The sequence below is a fragment of the Mizuhopecten yessoensis genome, unplaced genomic scaffold, assembly GCF_002113885.1.
Source record: "Mizuhopecten yessoensis strain PY_sf001 unplaced genomic scaffold, ASM211388v2 scaffold9331, whole genome shotgun sequence".
Lineage (NCBI taxonomy): Eukaryota > Metazoa > Mollusca > Bivalvia > Pectinida > Pectinidae > Mizuhopecten > Mizuhopecten yessoensis.
In genome coordinates this window covers 290113-312761 of record NW_018407994.1, presented here as the reverse complement: position 1 = coordinate 312761, position 22649 = coordinate 290113, and the positions used below count along the sequence as shown (strand labels likewise).

Genomic DNA, 22649 nt, shown 5'->3' with positions numbered 1-22649 from the left:
CAGGATGTTGATATTTAGTCAGTAGCATGCTGGGATCAAGGACTACTATGTTTGTTAAAGTGAATGACTTTGACTTATATTCAAGGTCACAGGGGTCAAATTTGTTTAAAATCTTTAAACGACCTCTTCTGAATAACCATGGGTCCCAGGATGTTGATACTTTGCAAGTTGCATCCTGAGATGAAAGGCTATAAAATTTGTTCAACATTATGACTTTGTTCGACTTTCAATCACAGGGGTGAAATGTTTTAAAAAAAATTACAGGCTCTTTTGAATGAATTTTAATCATAAATACTGATATTTTGCCTGTAGCTTTATTTTAAATCACTTTTAAGGTTACAAGTGTGAGATTTATACCAAGTGAGCGATGCAGGCCCATTGGGCCTCTTGTTTAAAAACTATGTAATTTTGTACAAACTCTCACAATCATGTGATTTTATCAATTTACTCCTCAAATAAATTATATCCCTTCCATGTACAGTTAGGTGACAAAATGACAAAACTTGAACTAAGTGATCTATAAGTACCAGGGTAATTGTGGTCTCTTGAAACCTGCTGAACAGATTAATGTGTCGGATAAAAATGGTGTATCCCGTTGGTGTTCCCTAATTCGTTACAGTGTCGGCCTGTCTGTTTGGTGAAGTTTAAATGTAGCTTCAAGCTAACAAACCTCAGTGTGCTATAGTAAGCTGCATATAGAACTACAACAGCTTGAAGAAAAAATAAAAGTATGGAGGGAAATGCCCTTAATGCCTGTTGCATGAGAGGAAAGACCTATATACAGTGTCAAATTTTTAAATGTTTTGTTTTTAAAATTTTGTCCAGCAAATATCTGTCCGATCAGACATGCTTGTTTGATCTATGGACTGTACAGTTTGTAGTAACTGATTTATCATGAACATTTCAATAAAAAAATACATAGTTAAAATGGTAAAATGAGGTGTCTAATGAATGCAGAAGCAGGAACAGTGTGATCATGTATGTAGTAAAGGTTTTATCAGGTAACTGATGTATAGAGTAGGACGGTCAAGTTTTCAGCTTGCTATAGCTATATATTCAGATCGATAATATCAAGTAAATTGGTACAGTCTTCATATACAAACACACACACACACACACACATATATATATACCGGTATTTGTCAATTTTAAGGCCTAAATATACCTGGCTGAGTGTATTGTAGATTGTATTGATAAAGGTATATTGTATAGGATTTATTTACATTTAGGTTTCAATGTGAATTCTTGGAAAAAGTTATAAACCGGTTATGGCTTTCACCCGTGAATTGGACCACTTTATATATAATGTACGCACTAAATACAATAAGCTGTTCATATTCATCTGAGTTTGTGGGAATTTGTCCTTCTGGGTTAGATTTGTTCCTATTCCACCACAAAGCATTTGTACCATTAGTGATAACGCTAAAGATTATGATTTAGTGTATTGACATTATTTGTAGTTGTATAAGTTACCCACTACTGAGCAGACAATGCTTTTAATACTTAACTCATTTACCCCTAAAGACACATTTGAGCTCTTCCAATTCAAAGGTTGGAATAGTTCATTATGCAATTTCAGGGGTCAATGAGTTAAGTTACTTGTAATAGCAGCAATTTCCAATAATACGGTTTGTTTTTCAATGAAATCCTTTTTGAATGGAAATTGAAGGGTTCATATATATATAGATCAATTCCCAGTGAAATTTTTGTATCACATGAAAATAGATTTGTGAGTGAGAAAAAGAAAACTTTGACTGGCTTAATTGTATAGTTGAAGTTTTAGAGTTATTCCTTCCTTTGTATTTCAACCTCTGTAAACTGTATAGATATCTTTCTACAGAATGAACTTATTGTAGTTTCTATTTATTTGAACCTCTTTGTAAAGATCACCTGTTTTTAAAGGACTGTTATTCAAGTTCCTGTTGTATTTGAATCTTAATAAAAATCTCCTACTTTTAAAGAAGTAATTCATTTCTTACTGAATTTGAACCTCTTAATAAAGATCACCTGTCTAAGAAGAACTTTTATTCCTGTTCCTGTTGTATTTGAATCTTAATAAAAATCTCACACCTTTAAAGAAGTAATTCATTTGTTACTGAATTTGAACCTCTTTATAAAGATCACCTGTCTAAGAAGAACTTTTATTCCTGTTCCTGTTGTATTTGAATCTTAATAAAAATCTTGCACTTTTAAAGAAGTAATTCATTTGTTACTGAATTTGAACCTCTTTATAAAGATCACCTGTCTAAGAAGGACTTTTATTACAGTTCCTGTTGTATTTGAATCTTAATAAAAATCTCCTACTTTTGAAGAAGTTATTCATTTCTAACCGAATTTGAACCTCTTTATAAAGATAACCTGTCTTTAAAAGACTGTTATTCCAGTTCATATTGTATTTGAATCTTAATAAAAATCACCTACAGTATTGTACCGTAAAGTAATTTATTTCTTACTGAATTTGAACCTCTTTATAAAGATCACCTGTCTAAGAAGGACTATTATTCCAGTTCCTGTTGTGTTTTAACTTCAGTATGAAGTCTGTCCCTCTTTAAAGGACACATTTTCAGTTCCCTTGGATAGGTAAATGTACATTTAACAGTATTGACAAAAACAAGCACTTGTTTGAAAATGGGTTTTATAGCTGTGTTTGTGTGGCAATGTATTTAAAGAATTCTGTTTACAGTAGAATAAACACATTATTATCATTGCTGTGTGCACCAGATTAGGCTGAGCTGTAAACCCTGTTTAAAGTTTTAGTCCACTTATTTACACATCATAGTATCACCTTTTTATCAGCTCGGGTTAAATCAGGTTTATTGAGACACTTTGTAACCAACTCTTCCTTTTACTGAGAATAAATAGCAAATTGGGTAAAGTGGGAAATAAAATACTGAGACAAAAACACAGAAATATAAACTTAGCTATAAACAATTCCTAGATTAACCCATGGAGGTTTATTCAATGGGAATATTTTCTACTCCAATTTGGTTTTCTATACAATATTGATGGTAACTACTGTTGAGGAACAGTGAATATGCCGAGGATGTGTCACACATGTGCAACAGTGCACGTAGCTATCATCACCTATTGTTCGATCAACACATGCTCCGATTACGATCTTACAGGGTGCAACAGCCACACAAACTATAAAACAAACTGGCATTAAGATGGAGGTTGTTGAAGATTTTTAACGTTCTCCTTTGACATTTACAAGGAAAAAACAACAAAGCTTTTAAGTTTCACTCTATGAAAGGATTAGGCATTATGACATGTAATGTATCTGGGCCCAGATGTTCTATAGTTAGAAAAGTAACCCTTTTTAATTTAAATTGGTAAAAGTCTATTATTATTATCTGCGATTTTAAAGAATAGAATGCTGTGTCATGGTGTGTAAGGCATTATATCAATGACACAGTCTGTATCTTAATTATGTTCATAAATCTTTATTCAAATTTATTCAAGATTTGAAAATTTGATAAAATCTTTTTTGGGATATTTATATTCTTACCCTAGAAGGCTGTATACACAATTTTCTGGTGTGAGATATACTTGTTTTCATCTTGGAGTTTAGGCAAGGGAATCGCCAAGTCATAACAATTATATGTCCATGCATTATTGTAATGTCAACATATGATAGGACCCAACAGGGTAAGAAAACAGACTTATTCCCTCTCTTAGATGTGACATGGGAGGGATGGGAGGCTGAACCATTGGGGGGAAGATTCTAAAGTTGACAAACGCTTTAATTTCCAAAGGTCGTGTTTGGCAACTTAATAACTCGTCCCCTCCAGTCAAGGTCTCACCATTTCACCCCAAAAGGGTGAAAGTTCATATTAATATTCTCCTTGATTTAGAGGTCCCCAAGGAGTGAATTTTCGGTTATCATGTTTATCTTAATCGAGTTATTTAATTTTCAAATTCTTAAAATAAACAAGGTTCCGTTCGCCAAGTGTCTTTACAATTTGAAAATAAACTAATGAGAGTATGATAAACATGATAACAAGCCATCACAATTTTGAGGGGGCTAAAACTCTTTCCTATAACATTCAAATCTAGAAAATCATGTTTCTCTTGGAAATATATTATTTCTGTTTCCATGACGTCACAATGAAAGATGACAACGAAAAGCATATTACATGACACATCATAATTAAAAGATGGACCAATAAAATAACGTTAAGGGTTTTACCCACCAAAAATGTTAACCGATTCCTTGTAGGTCTATCCAATGAGTCAAGAGTGGGGAAACTTATAGTGGTTGTGGGGATAATCAGTTCTGAAGAATTATACAAAAGGTAAATTTTGTTGTGCAAAATATTAAATGAAAGTTTAAAAATGACAAGAGTGGTGTATATTTGAAGAGATCTAAGGAGTGATGCTAAAAATAACTGTGACACAATGTACCAGTTACTTGGCTGAACTAGACTGATAGCAAGCTGTAATAGATAAACATTCCTACATCCCATCCATAAAAGTCCAGTCATTTATGTTAATATAAACATTTTGTTTCTTTTTAAATTGATATTGATATGTATAAAGATTTTTACCGTAAGACCACACTATCGGATCTAGATCCCAGTATTTACCTGAGGGCGTTACCAGACGAGGTTAGGGGGACATTTCCGAGCATGAAACAGTTTCATGATCTTGTCAATTAGGTAGCTTTCAGACAACAATCTGCAGAACATGGGTTTCATGAAGCCCTCGGAAACCCCCCTCAACAGTCGCTGGACTGTCCTTGGCATTGATCTTAGCTGGTCTACTGTTGTCGGGAGGAGTGACAGGGGTTATTGGGGAACACCTGAGGATATGATAAGGTTACTAGTATTGAGAGGTTATAGGGAGTCATAGTTGTCACTTTCACTCAAAGTCTTGTTAGCTTAATACATGTATACCTGTAGTATTTCTGATAGATACAAGCTACATAAACTACAGGATTCAACAATACGAAACAATCCTGAGAGACAGCATAAAGGATTGAAACGATTTTTTAATAATTTGGATTACAATTAAAAAAATTAAATTACATCTTGAAAAAGAATGGTTTTTTTAAATTTGCACAAGGATCGAATGACTAGACCTGAAAGATTTCTGGAGTAAATTATTTTAAAAATGGTTGGAAAGTTAAAGGTAGTGACAGCTACGTATACAATACCTATACAAACTGTAGTACCTAACATTGATTTGTGTTAGGAGAGTGATAACGTAGATAGTGTTATCTTGTTAATTATGTACTTGTATCATATCGACATATCCTGATGTACAAAGGGTAGCTAGGCTATCTCACACCACTCAGGAAAAATCACTCACAAAAAAATCGTGTAAGAAGACATTGCTGGGATTATAGCTGTGACGTCCCTACTAGTTACACTGTGAGTTTGTGAACCTGTCTATCTTTTATAATTTGTCATTAGTTAATTAAGGCCTGACATTGCTGGGATTATAGCTGTGACGTCCCTACTAGTTACACTGTGAGTTTGTGAACCTGTTTATCTTTTATAATTTGCCATTAGTTAATTAAGGCCTGACTGTCGTTAGCGTTGATTTGTCTCTGTTAGTTTATTCACCGACCATGATGTATTAATACACATTGTGAAAGCTCATATATTGATGTTTGCACTGACAATGCTGAAAAGGAAATGGCAGATGGAAAGGGAAGCGAGTCAACATCCTGGTGCATCTGTCCAACTGTCTATAGATAAGGGAACTTTTAACCTTTGTATCAAGGTCATTTTGAAGAGGTATGTCATTTACAGGTTTCCTGTTTAAATTGATTGATTGATAGGTTAAAATACTTTGCTCATGTATATATAGTATTAAATACTCTGCTGTGAAGTTAGGGTGTTATACTGGAATCAGGATATTTGTAGACACAACTTTATCTCCAGGACTATTTCTAGAGTGCTGCTTGCTTGTGTTTCATTGAAACCTCCTATATACTTATCAATAATTATTACAAGGTTGACAAATATATGCTGTGTATTTTTCATTTTGATACTTTGTCACAGAGTTATGCCCCTTTACTTAACAAAGGTCCTGACTACCGCTCCTTAGCCTCCTTTAGTGTTGTACATATTTCAATAAACTTTTGTTGACATTATCAGTTGGAATGCAGATAAGTTGATAACTGTGAGATTTCTTTTTCTATGTGAATGGTGCAAATAAGGTAGTCTAAATAGAGTTGTAAGGTGGTGTGATGGGTATTAGTAATTAAAGCTTTCACCACTGTAGACCATAATGGACTCCTCCAGATGAATGTATGGTAGAGTCTACTTAAGTTACCTAGGGGTGAACAGGTTATCATTGTTTGATATTACAAACTGCACCAACTGATATAGATATCGTCTGTTTTTGCAGTATTAATTATCATCCTAATACTATATACTGGGCTTATAGTCATTGAGCACCAACTTTTACTTTCCTTGAAACACATTCATGATTGAACAATTTTCAATTAAGTTACTTTTATTTATATAATAGAGCGGACAGCAGAGGAAATGTAAACATTCCTATAGTCAGCATACAAACTGTGTGTATCTGTGTATCAACCAACTTGACTATCTGCACCTGACATTAAGGCTAAGCCTTAAAATTCTATAGAAAAGGCTTGCTTTTATTCGCCAGGTCAAGGTCACAATTTCTATGAATTTTGGTCGGTTATTATTAAAATAATGTTAATTCTACAACAGAGAGGCATTAATTTGTTCTCTCTTAATTTACAATAAATGTTTTGAGGAGATCAAGGGTTTTGCGATACTGCATGGTCATTCTGTTCATATCAAAGAGTTTGTATGACTTGCGTAGATTAAGGTCACTGTTACCCTTTAAGATAATTTTTGTTATCATCACTAGCTTTTCCAATATGAATCTGTATAGTTCTTAGTGTGTGATGCCAATTGTTGCGAAAGACAAGGCTTCGCAGGAAAAAGCACCTGTTTAGCCTCCCAGCCTTTTAGATGCCTAGTGAAAGCATTTAATATAGAACAAGATTCATGTAGCGCCTTTCATGAGTAATTACTGTCTAGAAAATATGCATATTAAGATGATTCTTGTTGTTGTTGTTGACATTTTTACTGGCTTGTTGTTTACTTTGCAAGATTCATCACTTAGCAGTGGAAATTTTTCCATAAATTTCTTTAAAAGAAATCTGAAATTATATTTTTTTTAGAAAAACTGCCGCACGGTTGATAATTATAAAAGGGTGAAATATTAACATGAGAGAAGAGAAATCGTGTATATCCAATACTACATGTAGTGAGAACAGGAAGTGATTTCCTTCACTCGATAACATTAATATATGGGTGCATAAACATCTGATGAGTTAATCTTGCCTATCATCTCTGGGTAACACAGGCGATCAAGGTCAGGTCATAATAGTGTAACTTGTGATGAAGTAATATACAGGCTGTGCTGGTGTAGTTTGACCTGTGGCGTTAGGTTTTCTTTACCAAAGACAGATAGGGACTGGGGGGGAATACAAGATGTGCGATTTATTGTTATGTCTGGTTGTGGAGTAGTCGGTTCTACTTACAAGTGATTTATGAATGTTAAAACCTGGTGACTTGTAAGTAATAATGTTATAAGAGGCTATAGTGACACATGAGAAAATCATAAATAGTTTTCACAGCCAGAAAAATTAGTGTAGTTGTGAATTTATTCATACTCATTCACCCCTGAAGTTTCATGATGCACTATATTCCAACCTTTGAATTGGAAGAAATCAAATGTATTTTCAGGGGTAAATGAGTCAACAATACTGAAGAAACTTTCTAACACAAGAAAAAACTTTAACCTTACAATATATATCATAAATGTCATAACATAATGTAAATTTCAATAAACCTCGAGTCACAGCTGTTTCTTCCCATACAAATCATTTTTTCATTCTACAGAATCTTATATATCTAATGTGATAAGTATTTGATAAGTATTACCGTATACATTCCTGTTTAACTTGTGTGTAACTTTATACAAAGAAAATTTTAAGTTGCAGGCATTTTAAGGGATTTAAAACGTTTTGAAATCAGTCTCAGTTGTGCCTCTAAAAAGTGTTAATGTAACAAATATCATGAATGATAAAAAGCAGATCAATTGGAACTCTTCTCATTGGAGGTACAACACAGAACTGGAACTCGCTACTTTAATTGATACTGGGATGAGATTTTGCTGCTTGACAAGTACAATGTTAAACATAAACATAAGTTTGTGAAAAATATTGTGATACAGCAGTATTCTCTTTCTGTATTGTGATATGATATGCCTGTGTATTGTGATATACAAATGTACCAGTTTTCCAATATATTCACTCATTCACCCCTGAAATTTCATTATGGACTATTCAAACCTTTGAATCAGAAGAGTTCAAATGTGTCTTCAGGTGAAGATGGGTTAAGACAGCTCTTGTCTACAATGAATCGAACAGAAAACCCCACTATGTACACTTTCACTGAACAGACACTCATAATAAACTCATTGACCCCTACATATTTAAACTGGACTTGCCCATTCATTGATTTGGTTAGGTTGAACTGTGACTTTAGGGGTGAATGGGTGCATTGTGTTTGCTCATCTATTGAGCAGATTACTTTTCATTCACAAACTTTGTTTATATTGAGTAGATATAAACATTCACAATTTTGTGGATCTTTAAACCAATATTGATTGAGCAGACACCTCTGTCATCTATTGTGATGTAGGGAACAGTACATACCACAATATTGTGTGGGATTATGACTCAAGACTTCGATAATCAATGCCAGTGGCCTTTACATCACCAGCAAAGCTGATTCTAGCGTAAATTTATTGCACCAGAAATAATATTTAGGTAAAAACCACAAAACAGACGGCCTTCCGTATCAATGGTGGTATGGTGTGTCATGTTGTCTTGTTCTTTGTCTCATGGCTAGCCGAGGAAATAGGGATCGATAAACCTGCCGACTTAAATCATTAAAGACTCAAATTTGAAATGCCACATTTCACCCCTTCGGGAAAAGTAGGGAAACAGGGTTAAATTATGTTCTTGGGAAAGTCTGAGTTTGCTGGGTGTTTTTGGAAAGAATCAAACTCTTGCAGTTAGCTGAGGATTTTTTCCCGAAGTTTGTGATCAGATTATGGGACATACTCATCAGGAGCATAGACTATAAAAGGAAACAGAAATCGGAATCAAATGTCCCCAACTTCTACAGCCAACTACAGTTGAGGAACTCTCATTATAAATCTTTTACAAATGGTAATTACACGGCTGGGTTGATTGGTTGATGACACAGTTAAAGGTGCATGCCTTGATAACAGGTGGTTATTAAACTGATTAGATAAGGCTTATTATACAGTTTTAGACAGTGTTGATTATAAATTGTTAGATAATACCAATTTAACTTTATGGTGATGATGATAAATGAATCAAGAGAAGAAGGTTAAAGGTGGCACATATATAAGGGATGCTAGACTAACACAAACCACAGGAATAATGTATAATGTCTAAGGTATATATTGTAATGGTATGACTCTTAACACAAACCACAGGAATAATGCGTGAGGTAGCATATATCCTTAAGGGAAGTCACTCTAACACAAATTGGAGTCGCAGTGTATAATGTCTAACGTTTATATTTTAATAGGAGATGACTCTTAACACAAGTTACAGGAATAATGCGTGAGGTAGCATATATCCTTAAGGGAAGTCACTCTAACACAAATCTCAGGAATAATGTGTAAGGTAGCATATATCCTTAAGGGAAGTCACTCTTAACACAAATTACAGGAATAATGTGTAAAGTAGCATATATCCTTAAGGGAAGTCACTCTAACACAAATCTCAGGAATAATGTTTAAGGTAGCATATATCCTTAAGGGAAGCCACTCTTAACACAAATTACAGGAATAATGTGTGAGGTAGCATATATCCTTAAGGGAAGTCACTCTAACACAAATCTCAGGAATAATGTGTAAGGTAGCATATATCCTTAAAGGAAGTCACTCTTAACACAAATTACAGGAATAATGTGTGAGGTAGCATATATCCTTAAGGGAAGTCACTCTAACACAAATTGGAGTCGCAGTGTATAATGTAGACTGGCCACCATCTCTAGAATATTTAATTATTTAGAAAAAAGTTTAACTCAAAACTTTTTGATCACTTTGATGTCTGATTCTAGAATCAGAATGATCTCAGTAATGCTATATTTTCTTGACCTTTCTGCACTCTCCACTATTACGGGGAGTGCTTTTCCAGATTTGACCAGACCCTAAGTTCTAAACTAGGGGGAGATAAGCTAGTAGTAAAATGCAGCTGAGAAATTCTTCATAAAAACTTGGGGGATGGTAGCTATAGCCAGTCTATGTATAATGTCTAAGGTATATATTTTAATGGCAGATGACTCTAACACAAATCACGGGAAAAAGGTAGCATAGCGTAAGGTAAGGTAGCATAGATCCTTAATGGAAGTCACTCTAACTCAAATAACATAAGTATGAGTTTCTAAATCTTAAAGAAATGATACCAACTATTATTATAAATGAGAGGAGTGCTTGTTTTAGAACAAATGTAGGAATTCTGACAACCAATGACTCAGTGATTCTGATTTGTAGTGGCCATATGCCAGTTAATTGCCCTGACTGAAATGTCTTGGTTGTACTTAATTAGTCCCAAAAGAATTTGTTTGAAAGTGAGAAATGACTTATTTCATTAACAGTCCACAAGAGAATCTACTGCTCATTAACCCCTATATAAATATACAACTTTGATGCGTCTATGAATGTGTCATAATACAGGGGATCTAAACCATTAAAATAAACTCCGTCTTATCAATCAGTTCCTCCAGCAGTGCAGTTAGAACTGAGAAGTGGACCCCAGATATTGTTTACTATTAGGGCGGTCAGATTAAATGTTATGGCGCCAGCAATGACAAAACAAACAGATCTGCAGCACTGTGATACCCATGTTGTGATAATATAATGGCTGAGAGTGCCAATTAGCGTATGATGTATGAGGTTATCCCTACATGTGTGTATCATTACCTCCCTTCCCCCCTCACCCCACCCCCTACTAATCTCATGATTTCATGAGTACTTTTAGCTTCTGACCAGTGTACAAGTTGATTTAAACAAATATTTAAATTGTTCTGTTATTTTTTGATTATTTTTTTTACATACACATGTTACGCAATTTCTTAAGTTGTTTACAAAATTGTTGATGTTGGTGGTGATTTATTCAAAACAGTTTTGAGACAACCCGAATTGTTTATCTTCTTGTTGAATGTAGCTGGAAGCTGTTGATGCTTTTAAGTGGTGAAGTGTAGACACCCTTCTACATAGTGCTATGATACAGAGCATCAAAGACACTGGGCTTTTGGTAAGGAAGTGTTGGGTGAAAGGGATCCAAAACAGCTGAAATTTGACTCAGCCTGAGAATGAAACTTTATCCCTTCAACAGAGAGTGTTTGGCAGATTTTTACTGGATTACTGCATTCCATAGCAGGTTACACATATATACACTACACACATCGAAAATTTGGCAAAGTTGTAAGTTTTTTTCCCTCGATGTGAAGAGGTTGTTTGGTGAAATGAGTCTTGATTTCGGAACATTTCTCACGAAACTATGGGTAACAAAGTGTCCAAAAAGTGTTCCTGTTGCTGTGGAAAATACAGGTATAGACAGGTATGTATTGACCAGGTAGCCAATTAGTCAGCATCCGGACCCGATGGTCAGTTTGTTTAAGTCTTGCCATCTTACAGTGAAAGTTAAAGTACATTGGTTGTGTTTTTTATAATGTCAAAGTTTAACCATGTGGATTGCATACATGCCTTTCGGGCACATGTTTCACATAATATAAGTTCCTAAGCAAATATTGAAAAAGTACATCAAATTGTTTCCATAGAAAGTTTTTGCTGGGGTTTGGAAAAAAAATCCTTTGAGATTTATTTTTTCATAACTTTCTTGGGAATATTGTTCATGAACAGGGGCTAGTATATAGATTTACTTAAATTGTTATATTTTCACTGGAATGTTATAAATTCATTTTATTTTTTATGAAGTTTTCACTTTTCACATAAAAAATGTCTTAGTTTTATGAGCTGTAATACCCTCAGGAAAACTGAAGTCTAACTAGAGGCAATGTTTCTGACATTTTAAAATGTTATGTATCCCCAGTGTCACTTTTACGATAACCTTGTATGTTAGCTATCTGTAACCCATCCAAAAGCTGTAGCTCTGTCTGGGTTAGGCTGAATGAAACTAAAGTTGTGTTTTTTGTTACCAGTAAAATATTCGTTGGTCGAATACCATGGATTATTAGACAACAGATGCAACATGTGCCCGAACAATGCATGCATGGTCAATCAGCATTTCAAAATCTTCCCTACAATTCTCTTTGTTATGCTACCTTATATTTGATTAGTCAGGTAAAAATGCAGTTCGTAACATTTCATGTGTACATTTAGTGTGATAGAAGAAATTTAATCAAACCGTGTTTGTATATTATGGTGGAATATATAACTAGGAGTTTGAAAATGTTGGGAAATTAAAGAAATAAAAATTGCACACCCTTTTTGAATCCGGCCTTTCCATAACATGTGCAGATTATTTCTTATACATGTATTTATGGATTTCGATACATAAATGCAGTATTCTGGTATTTTACAGTTGTCTGGAAATCATCTGGAAATATCTAAAAACATAAAAGGCCCGAACAATTTGCAGAAAGAACATCCAACCAATATAACTGAATTTTGCGAGAAAAGAAAGAGAATTTGTCGCCACGGATATTTAGCTAACAGCCAAATAGGGATAAACATAATACACTACACGGTCTTATGCAAGGATGAATGCAGAAAGACCTCACTTTGCATGGCTTTGATCCTTGATAAGTAGATTTGCGAGAGGATGTACCGTATTGATTGGTTAAGTCTGGAGTGCTCAACTTTTATGTATATGGGGGAAATGTTACTCAGTGCAGTCGGCATAACCCGCCTTTTGCTTCGTTCATCTCAAACTAGCTTTCAAGATTTCCATCAGTATAACTACACATATATGTTATCAAGCTTGAATTGTAAAACTTGATAAAGATATATATACTGCATCCATTCTTAACTCATTCACCCTTTATATTCAAACTGGACTTGCCCGGTCTTTGATTTGGTAAGGTTCAAATGTGACTTTAAGGGTTATGGGTTAAAACATTTGTCTCCCACTTTCAGCCTTTATCTGTAATCTTGATATTTTCTATTCCTGTATAACTTTGATGAAATTTGATCTTTTGACATTACATGTACATGTATCAGGTTATTTCTATTACATAATACTAAAATAAAGGGTTTTATAGAATTAACAGACAGGAGGAGATCAATACATGCTTTTAGGTTACCATAGATCAAGGCTCGGTGACCGATTGTGATTCATCTTTGTCTTTTGTCCATCATATTTTTGTCTGTCGTCCATTAACATTTTACATTTTCAACTTCCTTTAAAGCACTCAACCACATTGTATCCAATTCTGTAGGAATGATAAATGGAGGAACTGTAGGGATCCAAAGGTGCCTGAATGTGGACTTTAGCCCTGTAGCGCCAAGATTTAGAGCCAAATGATACATTTTCAAAGAAATTTCTTCTACAGAATCAAACATCCTGAATCTGTTTCTTTTTCATTGCAGAAAGATCAATCCATGAAAAGTTAAATCTGTTCATACCATTCCACGACCCCTAATTTACTATTCCGTTTTTGTGTATTCCAGAGTTATCTTCTCTTGTGAGCAGGTATTGATTGTTACGTCATTGGTTTGGGTGAGAAAATTACGTCGTTTTCTCAAAAATTGACGACGTTACTCTCACAAACAAATGACGAAACAATCAATACCTGCTCACAAGAGCAGATAACTCTGCAATACGCAAGGAATTGTTATAAAGGAAAATGACATAAATGGTTCCTTCTACCACATTTAAATGACGTATTTTAATCAAACTTATTCATTTTAGTCATCTTTAAAATAAGGCCATTACCAGTTGTATTAAGGTCTCCAGCCCGTCAGCAGGGAGACAGATAGCTAGGCAGGGCCAATTAAACAAGGGCAAGTTTTATACAAAATGAAAATATTTTCTGCTGAAGGACAACTGTGATTTAACGACCTGATCCATATAGAAAGGTCTATAGGCAAGAATACCAGGTTGCAAAATTATAAGCTATTCCTGTTATAGTCCCAGGACTCCAGATGGTGCTGCAGGAGAAGCACTGTTCCCAGAACCCCCCAAAACTGGCCACCGTCTCTAGAATATTGAATTATTAAGAAAAAAGTTTAACTCAAAAAAAATTGATCACTTGGATGTCTGATTCTAGATTCTAAACTAGGGGGAGATAAACTAGTAGTAAAATGCAGCTGAGAAATTCTTCATAAAAAGTCTAAGAAACCCCCAAAACAGTTTGTTGTAGCCCAAGTTTTCAACAATTCCCGTATATGCCTAAGGGTCTCTTGTTAACTAAGTACTACATGTACCTGCCATAATCTGAGTATTTATCCCAGTGTAACTAAAGAAAGTTGGGGAGGATCCTGATGAATTTAAAGGTTGCTGTCGATAGGTTTACAAAAAAATATTAGATGGGTGTTTCTTTTTGAGGTCAAAGAAAGTTAGGGAAAGGACATGAATTTACAAGAAATTAGTCTTTGACACATATTGTTAGAGATTGCAATGTAATACTCTATCAACCCTTTCACCACTGTAGACCATAATGGACTCATCCAAATCAATGTATGGAAGAGTTTACTGAAGTTACATAGGGGTGAAAGGGTTAAAACACTTGTTGTGTAGTGGTATTCTGTTCATCTAAGATACCTTCTAAATACACAGAAAATCAAGTGTTAAAAATGTACAAATGTTGCCAGGATATTAATGATATATGGCGTAAAATGGATCGCGCGTGACGCAGGAGCTGTAACGTTTAACTTCAATATTTCAACATTGTTTGCACCTTCGGCTTCGTGACTCTGTCTGTCACATGTCATTTAGTTAACAGCCGTTCACATGATAGGGTCATTATTAATTACGATGTAGATTGATGTTGTTTTCTGTCTGTATTTTTTGTTTTTATTGCGGTTGATTTTTTTTCATGAAAAATGATTTAAGAAATAGAGATTGACGCACACTGATGTAATACAAGGTCAAGGTACACTGTCTTGTCATATAGCTCCCGATGTAATTAATGCCCTGTCTGGTCACAGCCCCTGTGTCCAGTAACACCTTTGTACTGTTTAAGTGTTTACGACCCATGATCACAGGTAAGGTGGGCCTAATTATCTGTCGACACACCTGATTGGGTGATGGAGTGTGTCACCGTGGCGATAGGTATAGGAACAGGTTGACAGCGCGATCAGAGATGCTCCGTGACTCATCCTTCACCTCGTGTAGCCTTGTTACACCACAGCTCCGGTCCCGTGACAAATGCTCTATTTGTTTTGACAAGTCGGTATTAAAGTGTTGCGACATAATAGAGAAGGTGGGTCCGATCACTACTAGACCATGGGGATGGTTACAGATGTCTGTATAATCTCGTACAAACTGATCTTACTCCCTGGTAGAAATTGGACTCTTAGACTTTCTTATTGTCAGTAAGTCTCATTATAGTGGTGAGGTAATTCTATGAATAACTTACGCATGTTCTGCAAAAACAAACATTGAATTGGCTTCTATTTGTAAAGATGATATTACTCATGTCGACCCATATGCAAGCCCAGAGGATCGTGCAAAAAATAATTAAGTTCAAACTTGAATGTTATGCAATTTTTAAGTTCCATGTCAAAATGTGTTTTTACATGCATGTACATGTTTATTGTCAATATGGACTTTTTCACCATTTCAAGATGGTTTTAAAGAGAAATATTTATCTTGTTAAAATTTGAAATGTGAACTAAAGACGGTTTCCTGACCATAGGGGCCTGTAATGATAGTCAGAAAATGAAAGAGTTGTAGTTAACAGAATTTCCACTAAAGGTTTTGTAATGATATAAAAGATAAAACAGTCATGCACGATTAGTTTTAAAATTGAGGTGTACATTGAATGCTGTCTGCAATTTAGTCCCACTGGAAAGATATTCCTGTTTTCCTGTCTACTCTAATGTTCTATTGGAGAGCTCAGGTTCCCTGATCAACTAGAGATGTCCCGTCATCTGTCTGCTTCAATTAAGTCCTACTGGAGAGTTTCTATTATCCCGCCTGCTTCAAGGATGAACTGTGATGCATCATCCTCTTCCAAAGGTGCAATGGATAGATATCCATGTTACCCATTCTTTTCCGGAGTCCTATTGGAGATGTGGCCGCCTTACCAAGTCTCCTCCAGTACAGGGAGTGGTGCCCCAGTTATCCTCTTGCTGTGCTCCTATCCAGTCCAATTAGTCCCAGTTAGACCCAGTAATCAATCCCCACAGGTGCTCTGGGTCCTAAATCTCGAGACAGATACGGGGACTAGACTGGGAGGTCTGTCAGCACTTTAAATTATAATTTGATACATGAAGCATGTGGAGTTCCCAATAGTGTATATCACATCTTCATACCAGACACATCAAGCTTAGATATGATTCATTAAAAACTAAGATGGGGTAAACATTTCAAGGTTGTGATCTGTAGAATATTTATCTAATGTAGACGTGTATGTTTGATGTCTGCATCAGACTTAATTAGTTCTCTTTTCTGTAAACAAAGATAAAACTCAAAAGATTGATTATTAGTTTAATCTGAATAGTTTTATAATAGTCTGCATAACTTTTACATAACCCAGCTGTCTGTGACAAGAAAGTGACAACAGAGGGCTATGTATGTTCCAGTGACAACACAAGGGTTTAGACTCCTGGGTGAAGGAGAGCAGAAGAATTTATAGACTCCCATGAAAATGGAAGGGTATAGACTAAAGTGACAGTTTGTAGGCTCCAGTGACCTTGAGGGGTTCATTGGCTGCAGGGACTGTTGACAGGGTTTTTAGACTTTATTTTGGTGACTAAAAGAGGGATTAGTAGGTTTCTGTGGCAGGCATTTGTTATATGACCCAACCAGGTTCTGCATCAAAAAGTCTTGTTTGCTTGAAGCCAAGATTGTACCACATTTAAAAACTAACCAGACTTTGTGAGACGAGAGACCTGATGTAAATACAGGGGTCTGATAACTGATGTATAACTCAATCATCCCCCTGGAACACATGTCTCATAATGACGTAGACTTGTTTATATTTAATCTTGAATTCCCACACACAATACAGCATATGTGTGTCTGTCACTCTGTGAGTTGGAGTCTTTAGTGATTTTGTGTGTCTTTACTGACTCTGTGAATTCTTCAGGACAGGTTTGAGTCTCGTTTACACAATATTTTATTTTAATGAAATTTTCAGGGTTTTCAGCTCATCAGGATTACCATAAATATATCAATTTCAAACTGAATACATGTAAGCAACACAGTGATCAGTATATTTATTTTATAATCATATCACTGGTTTTATGAGAAATCAAAACTTTTAATCAAACCTTATTTCCATACAATCTGAGTTTTATGAAGCTCTCTGAAGCTGGTTTCATAAACATCTTATAAAAATGGGGAACATGTGAGATCCTCCAGTGTTTATATTTATATATAGATATAGAGCTTTAATTATAAACATTGTATGATCATGAGGTTAATTAACCCTGTCACCACTGTAGACCATAATGGACACAACCATATCAATGCATGGTAGAGTCTACTAAAGTAACATAGGGATGAAAGGGTTAAAGATATTGGAGATGGCAGGTTATTTCTATCAGTTGTCATCTTAATTGTGTGGATTTTGTAGATTACTACATGTTTCCTACTAACCTCTCTCACGATGGATAGATTCCATTTATTGTATATGTGGAGACATTGATGTATATTGACTGAGTACTAGCTGTCACACATAGGTACAATTTATCAAAATTATAGTGTTGTTTCTGTCATAATAGTAATTTTATAATCCCTAAAAATCATACCATTGCCTGTAAATATAGAACTATAACGTTGCAATGTCATTCAGCATTTTATTTGTCTCATCATGAGGTCTAGAGGGTTTGACAGAATTCTAATGAATCTCAATGAGTTCAAGTTACCATATTTGACCGCAAATAAGCCCCCTCTCACAAATAAGCCCCCTCCCCACTTTGGCAAATGTCCGGCCTGGGAACCGGGTGGGTGCTTGCAATTAAGCCCCCTCCCTAATTTTGTCTCCCTCAAAAAAAATGTAAGCTTAGATTTGACTCCTAGCTGGTCTCAGGGACAATTTGTGTTGGATCTCTAAGGTCATGGAAACCTCGGGTTTGAGTCCTGGCCTTGAGACAGCTTGTGTTGGACCTCTAATTAGGTCAAGGTGGACAGCTTGTGTTGGCTCTTTAAAGTCGAGTAATTATAAGCTCAAGTTTGAGTCCTGGACTCGGGGACAGACCTCTTAGGTCAAGGTAAGCTTAGGTTTGATGCCAGGCTTCTGGGAAAACTTGTGTTGGACCTCTAAGGTCAAAGTAAGCTCGGGTTTGAGTCCTGGCCTTGGGGACAACTTTTGTTGGACCTCTAAGGTCAAGGTAATCTCAGGTTTGAGTCCTATAAATGCCTCTGGAACAACTTGTGTTGAACCTTTAAGGTAAAGGTAAGCTCAAGTTTGAGTCCTGGCCTTAGGGACAACTTATGTTGAACCTCGTCCTGGCCTTGGGGTCAACTTGTGTTTAACCTCTAAGGTAAAGGAAAGCTCAAGCTTGAATCCTGGTCTTGGGGACAACTTGTGTTTAACCTCTAAGGTAAAGGTAAGCTCAGGCTTGAATCCTGGCCTTGGGGACAACTTGTGTTTAACCTCTAATGTAAAGGGAAGCTCAGGCTTGAATCCTGGTCTTGGGGACAACTTGTGTTTAACCTCTAAGGTAAAGGTAAGCTCAGGTTTGAGTCCTGGCCTTGGGGACAACTTGTGTTTAACCTCTAAGGTAAAGGAAAGCTCGGGGTTGAGTCCTGGCCTTGGGGACAACTTGTGGTGAACCTTTAAGGTCAAGGTAATCTCAGGTTTGAGTCCTGGCCTTAGGGACAACTTGTGTTGAACCTCTAAGGTAAAGGTAAGCTCAGGTTTGAGTCCTGGCCTTTGGGACAACTTGTGTTGAACCTCTAAGGTAAAGGTAAGCTCAGGCTTGAATCCTGGCCTTGGGGACGACTTTTGTTGGACCTCTAAGCTAAAGGTAATCTCAGGTTTGAGTCCTATAAATGCCTCGGAAACAACTTGTGTTGAATCTTTAAGGTAAAGGTAAGCTCAGGTTTGAGTCCTAGCCTTGGGGACAACTTGTGGTTAACCTCTAAGGTAAAGGGAAGCTCAGGCTTGAATCCTGGTCTTGGGGACAACTTGTGGTGAACCTTTAAGGTCAAGGTAATCTCAGGTTTGAGTCCTGGCCTTGGGGACAACTTGTGTTGAACCTCTAAGGTAAAGGGAAGCTCAGGTTTGAGTCCTGGCCTTAGGGACAACTTGTGTTGAACCTCTAAGGTCAAGGTAATCTCAGGTTTGAGTCCTGGCCTTGGGGACAACTTGTGTTAAACCTTTAAGGTAAAGGGAAGCTCGGGGTTGAGTCCTGGCCTTGGGGACAACTTGTGTTGAACCTCTAAGGTAAAGGGAAGCTCAGGTTTGAGTCCTGGCCTTAGGGACAACTTGTGTTGGACCTTTAAGGTAAAGGAAAGCTCAGGTTTGAGTCCTGGCCTTGGGGACAACTTGTGTTAAACCTTTAAGGTAAAGGAAAGCTCAGGTTTGAGTCCTGGCCTTGGGGACAACTTGTGTTTAACCTTTAAGGTAAAGGAAAGCTCAGGGTTGAGTCCTGGCCTTAGGGACAACTTGTGTTGGACCTCTGAGGTCAAGGTAACCTCGGTTTCGATTCCGGCCTAGCGGACAGCTTGCGTTGGTCTACTATTTTAGGTCAAGGTAACCTCGGGTTTGATTCCTGGCCTTTGGGACTTGTGTTGGATCTCTGAGGTCAAGGTAACCTCGGGTTTGATTCCTGGCCTAGTGGACAGCTTGTGTTGGACCTCCAAGGTCAAGGTAACCTCAAGTTTGAGTCCTAGCCTCGGAGACAACTTGTGTTGGATCTTTAAAGTCTAAGTTAAATCATAAGCTTAAGTTTCAGTCCTGGCTTCAGGGACAGACCACTTAGGTTACGAGGTAAGCTAGAGTTTGATTCCTGGCCTCGGGGAGAACTTGTGTTGGAACTCTGAGGTCAAGGTAAGCTTGGGTTTGATTCCTGGCCTTGGGGACAATTTGCATTTATCTTGGGGCATTTTTTTTTTTCATTATCAGTTGTCCATATCAAATAAAATGCTTTTTATGTATGTGAAATAAAATTAAGTTGTCTTTTTCAATTATTGATATTGAAATAAAAACATGTCCTTAGATTCAAAATGATTATCAGTAGATGAAAAGATGCTACAGAATAGTGTTTAAATGTCATAAAACTGATGAGAGTTGAATAAATTGGATTGATAATGATACATATCTAAATTTCCATTTTATGAAAATTATGAAAATTAGGTAAACCTAGCTACCACTAGTATTGTTTTAAACCAGGAAGAGCTGGAGCTATTACGAGTGAATGATTACCATTTGGAGACTGTTCCTCTTGAGTAATTGGGTTCTAATCATGACATGTCATCATATTTCAATTATGAAGGAAATATCAAATGGTTTCTGATTGATATGTGTTGCCTGACCATAGAAAAGAGTTCCACCATTGGTTGAATAGAAGTTTATTTAAATTTATCATGAGCCAAACGAAACCATATAGAAAGATGAAATACTTTGTTGAATATTGTTTTGTACTTAAAGACATCTTTTCAACACTATGATGGTATTCAACACAGTTTCATCCAAATGTATTCTGTATTCTCCAAGATATTATACATTATGGAGTGTGTTTGGATGGAGTTTTTATTGCATATCATCATAAATATTTATTGAATATGCGTTTCCATCCTTAATTGAATTGCATTTTATCATATGTTAACCATTACACCACTGCTAGTTTTGATGTAGAAATATTGTACAACATATTCACTGGAAACAATTGTGCTTGACATGTTGGTATGTAGGTATACACAAAACTTACATGACACATTTCGTTGGAATGGACACTTCTATTTTTTGTCATTTTATTGTGTAAATGATGGATGTACATCCACAGCTGTGAGGGTTGATCTATAATGTTGTGTAGGCTTTCTGCCATATCTAATGTATTAAGGATACAGGCTACCTAACAACTATTTATGCATCTCCATTTCAGAAGAGTTCTACAAATCAACACATTTGAATAGTACAAAAGAATTCATGACACATTTTAATAGTACACAAGAATTGATGACACATTTGAATGGTACACAAGAATTGATGACACATACGAATAGTACACAAGGATTGATGACACATTTGAATGGTGCATAGAAATGCATGTATTGACTTAGATTAATATTGTCAATTATAGCAGAAGGCTAAATAATGAAAGATGACTTGTAAATTAATATGAGAACTGTGTATCTGTTGAACTTTGTGAACCGCTTTATTTGTCATGCTTAATTAAACTGTATTTGATGTAATAAAGGTGTCCCATCCCCAAGCGATTTTAGAAATATAACTATATTTCAGTTAATTATCTTTTTAAATTCTGGAATATTTTTTTTTGGAATTTTAAAATTGCCAAAAAATTGTTCAGCTGGTTTTATGAAACAGATAGCTTAGGCCACCAAAGTGGGACTGTACACAAGTGTATAGAAAAAAACCCAATGCTGCCCTGAAAAATTATGTACATGTTTAATTTAACAGTGCCTTACTTGCCATTTACCCCTGTCCATACCCTTATTACATCAAATATGGTAGGTGGTTCTGGTAACAGTAGAATTTGTGTGTATTAATGTATGGTTATATGCAGTTGAGCTTTGTAAGTCCAGCCATTTCAACTATCAGTGGTCTGGGGACAAATGTCCTTTTTTCAATTGAAATGCTCTTGTAATTTTTTTCCTCCAAAACTGCATTGGTAATTAACCTGTATGAAAATAATCTTGCTTCCATATTTCCTTATATTGTACTGTGGTACCGGGGCTTCTTACCCTTCTCTGTTGGTAAAGTCTGCTTGACAGGCAGAGGTCATTTACAATTGTTATATTAATATACTTATATATATATTATTATTGCTTTCAATATTAAGGTGCACCTGGTTCTGGAATTGCAACCTCTCAGCCCCATTTTTTTGTCGGGATAAAGGTTGCTCCAATAATAGGCTTCACATTATAGTGTTACTTATTTATAAAACTCCATCATTTAACAATAGTATGTACCAGTGAATTGAAGGAAACATTCAATGTCTGAATCACTGGCAACTGATGAATTTGTAATTTTTGTAGTCAGAGTTTTTAGGATAAATACAGTATTGTTGTATGTATTGTATGCATGTGTCGGCAAAACAGGTGATAAAGATTTCAGAAAATAAAAACACGGATGCTGCCACATTTGTTTTTAAATAAACATAAAATTAAACATAGAAAAAAAGTATAACTGTTTGCTCATTTAGGATAATTTGAAAAACAATTAATTGGAATGTATTGAATTCTCTGAAATTATGAAAAATACAATTTAATTCGGGTATAAATATATAATGTTTTC

At 35.7% G+C, this 22649-nt stretch overlaps 1 protein-coding gene across 8 annotated transcripts in view; it reads left to right on the top strand.

The window, feature by feature from the left end:
- Positions 1-22649, top strand: part of LOC110457834 (titin-like) — an 84979-nt gene that overhangs the window by 16937 nt on the left and 45393 nt on the right. Inside the window, exon 1 of one of the 8 annotated variants that reach the window (XM_021509273.1) lies at positions 5453-5471. The exons of 4 other annotated variants lie outside the window; for them this stretch is intronic. Coding sequence is in view for 1 of the 4 variants with exons in the window: in XM_021509269.1 (XP_021364944.1) it covers positions 11597-11656 (60 nt within the window). In the remaining 3 variants the exon portion in view is untranslated. Of the gene's footprint in view, positions 1-5452; positions 5472-11307; positions 11657-15445; positions 15595-17043; positions 17318-22649 lie in introns of those variants that run through there. 3 more of the 8 variants (XM_021509269.1, XM_021509271.1, XM_021509272.1) reach the window with 3 other exon arrangements.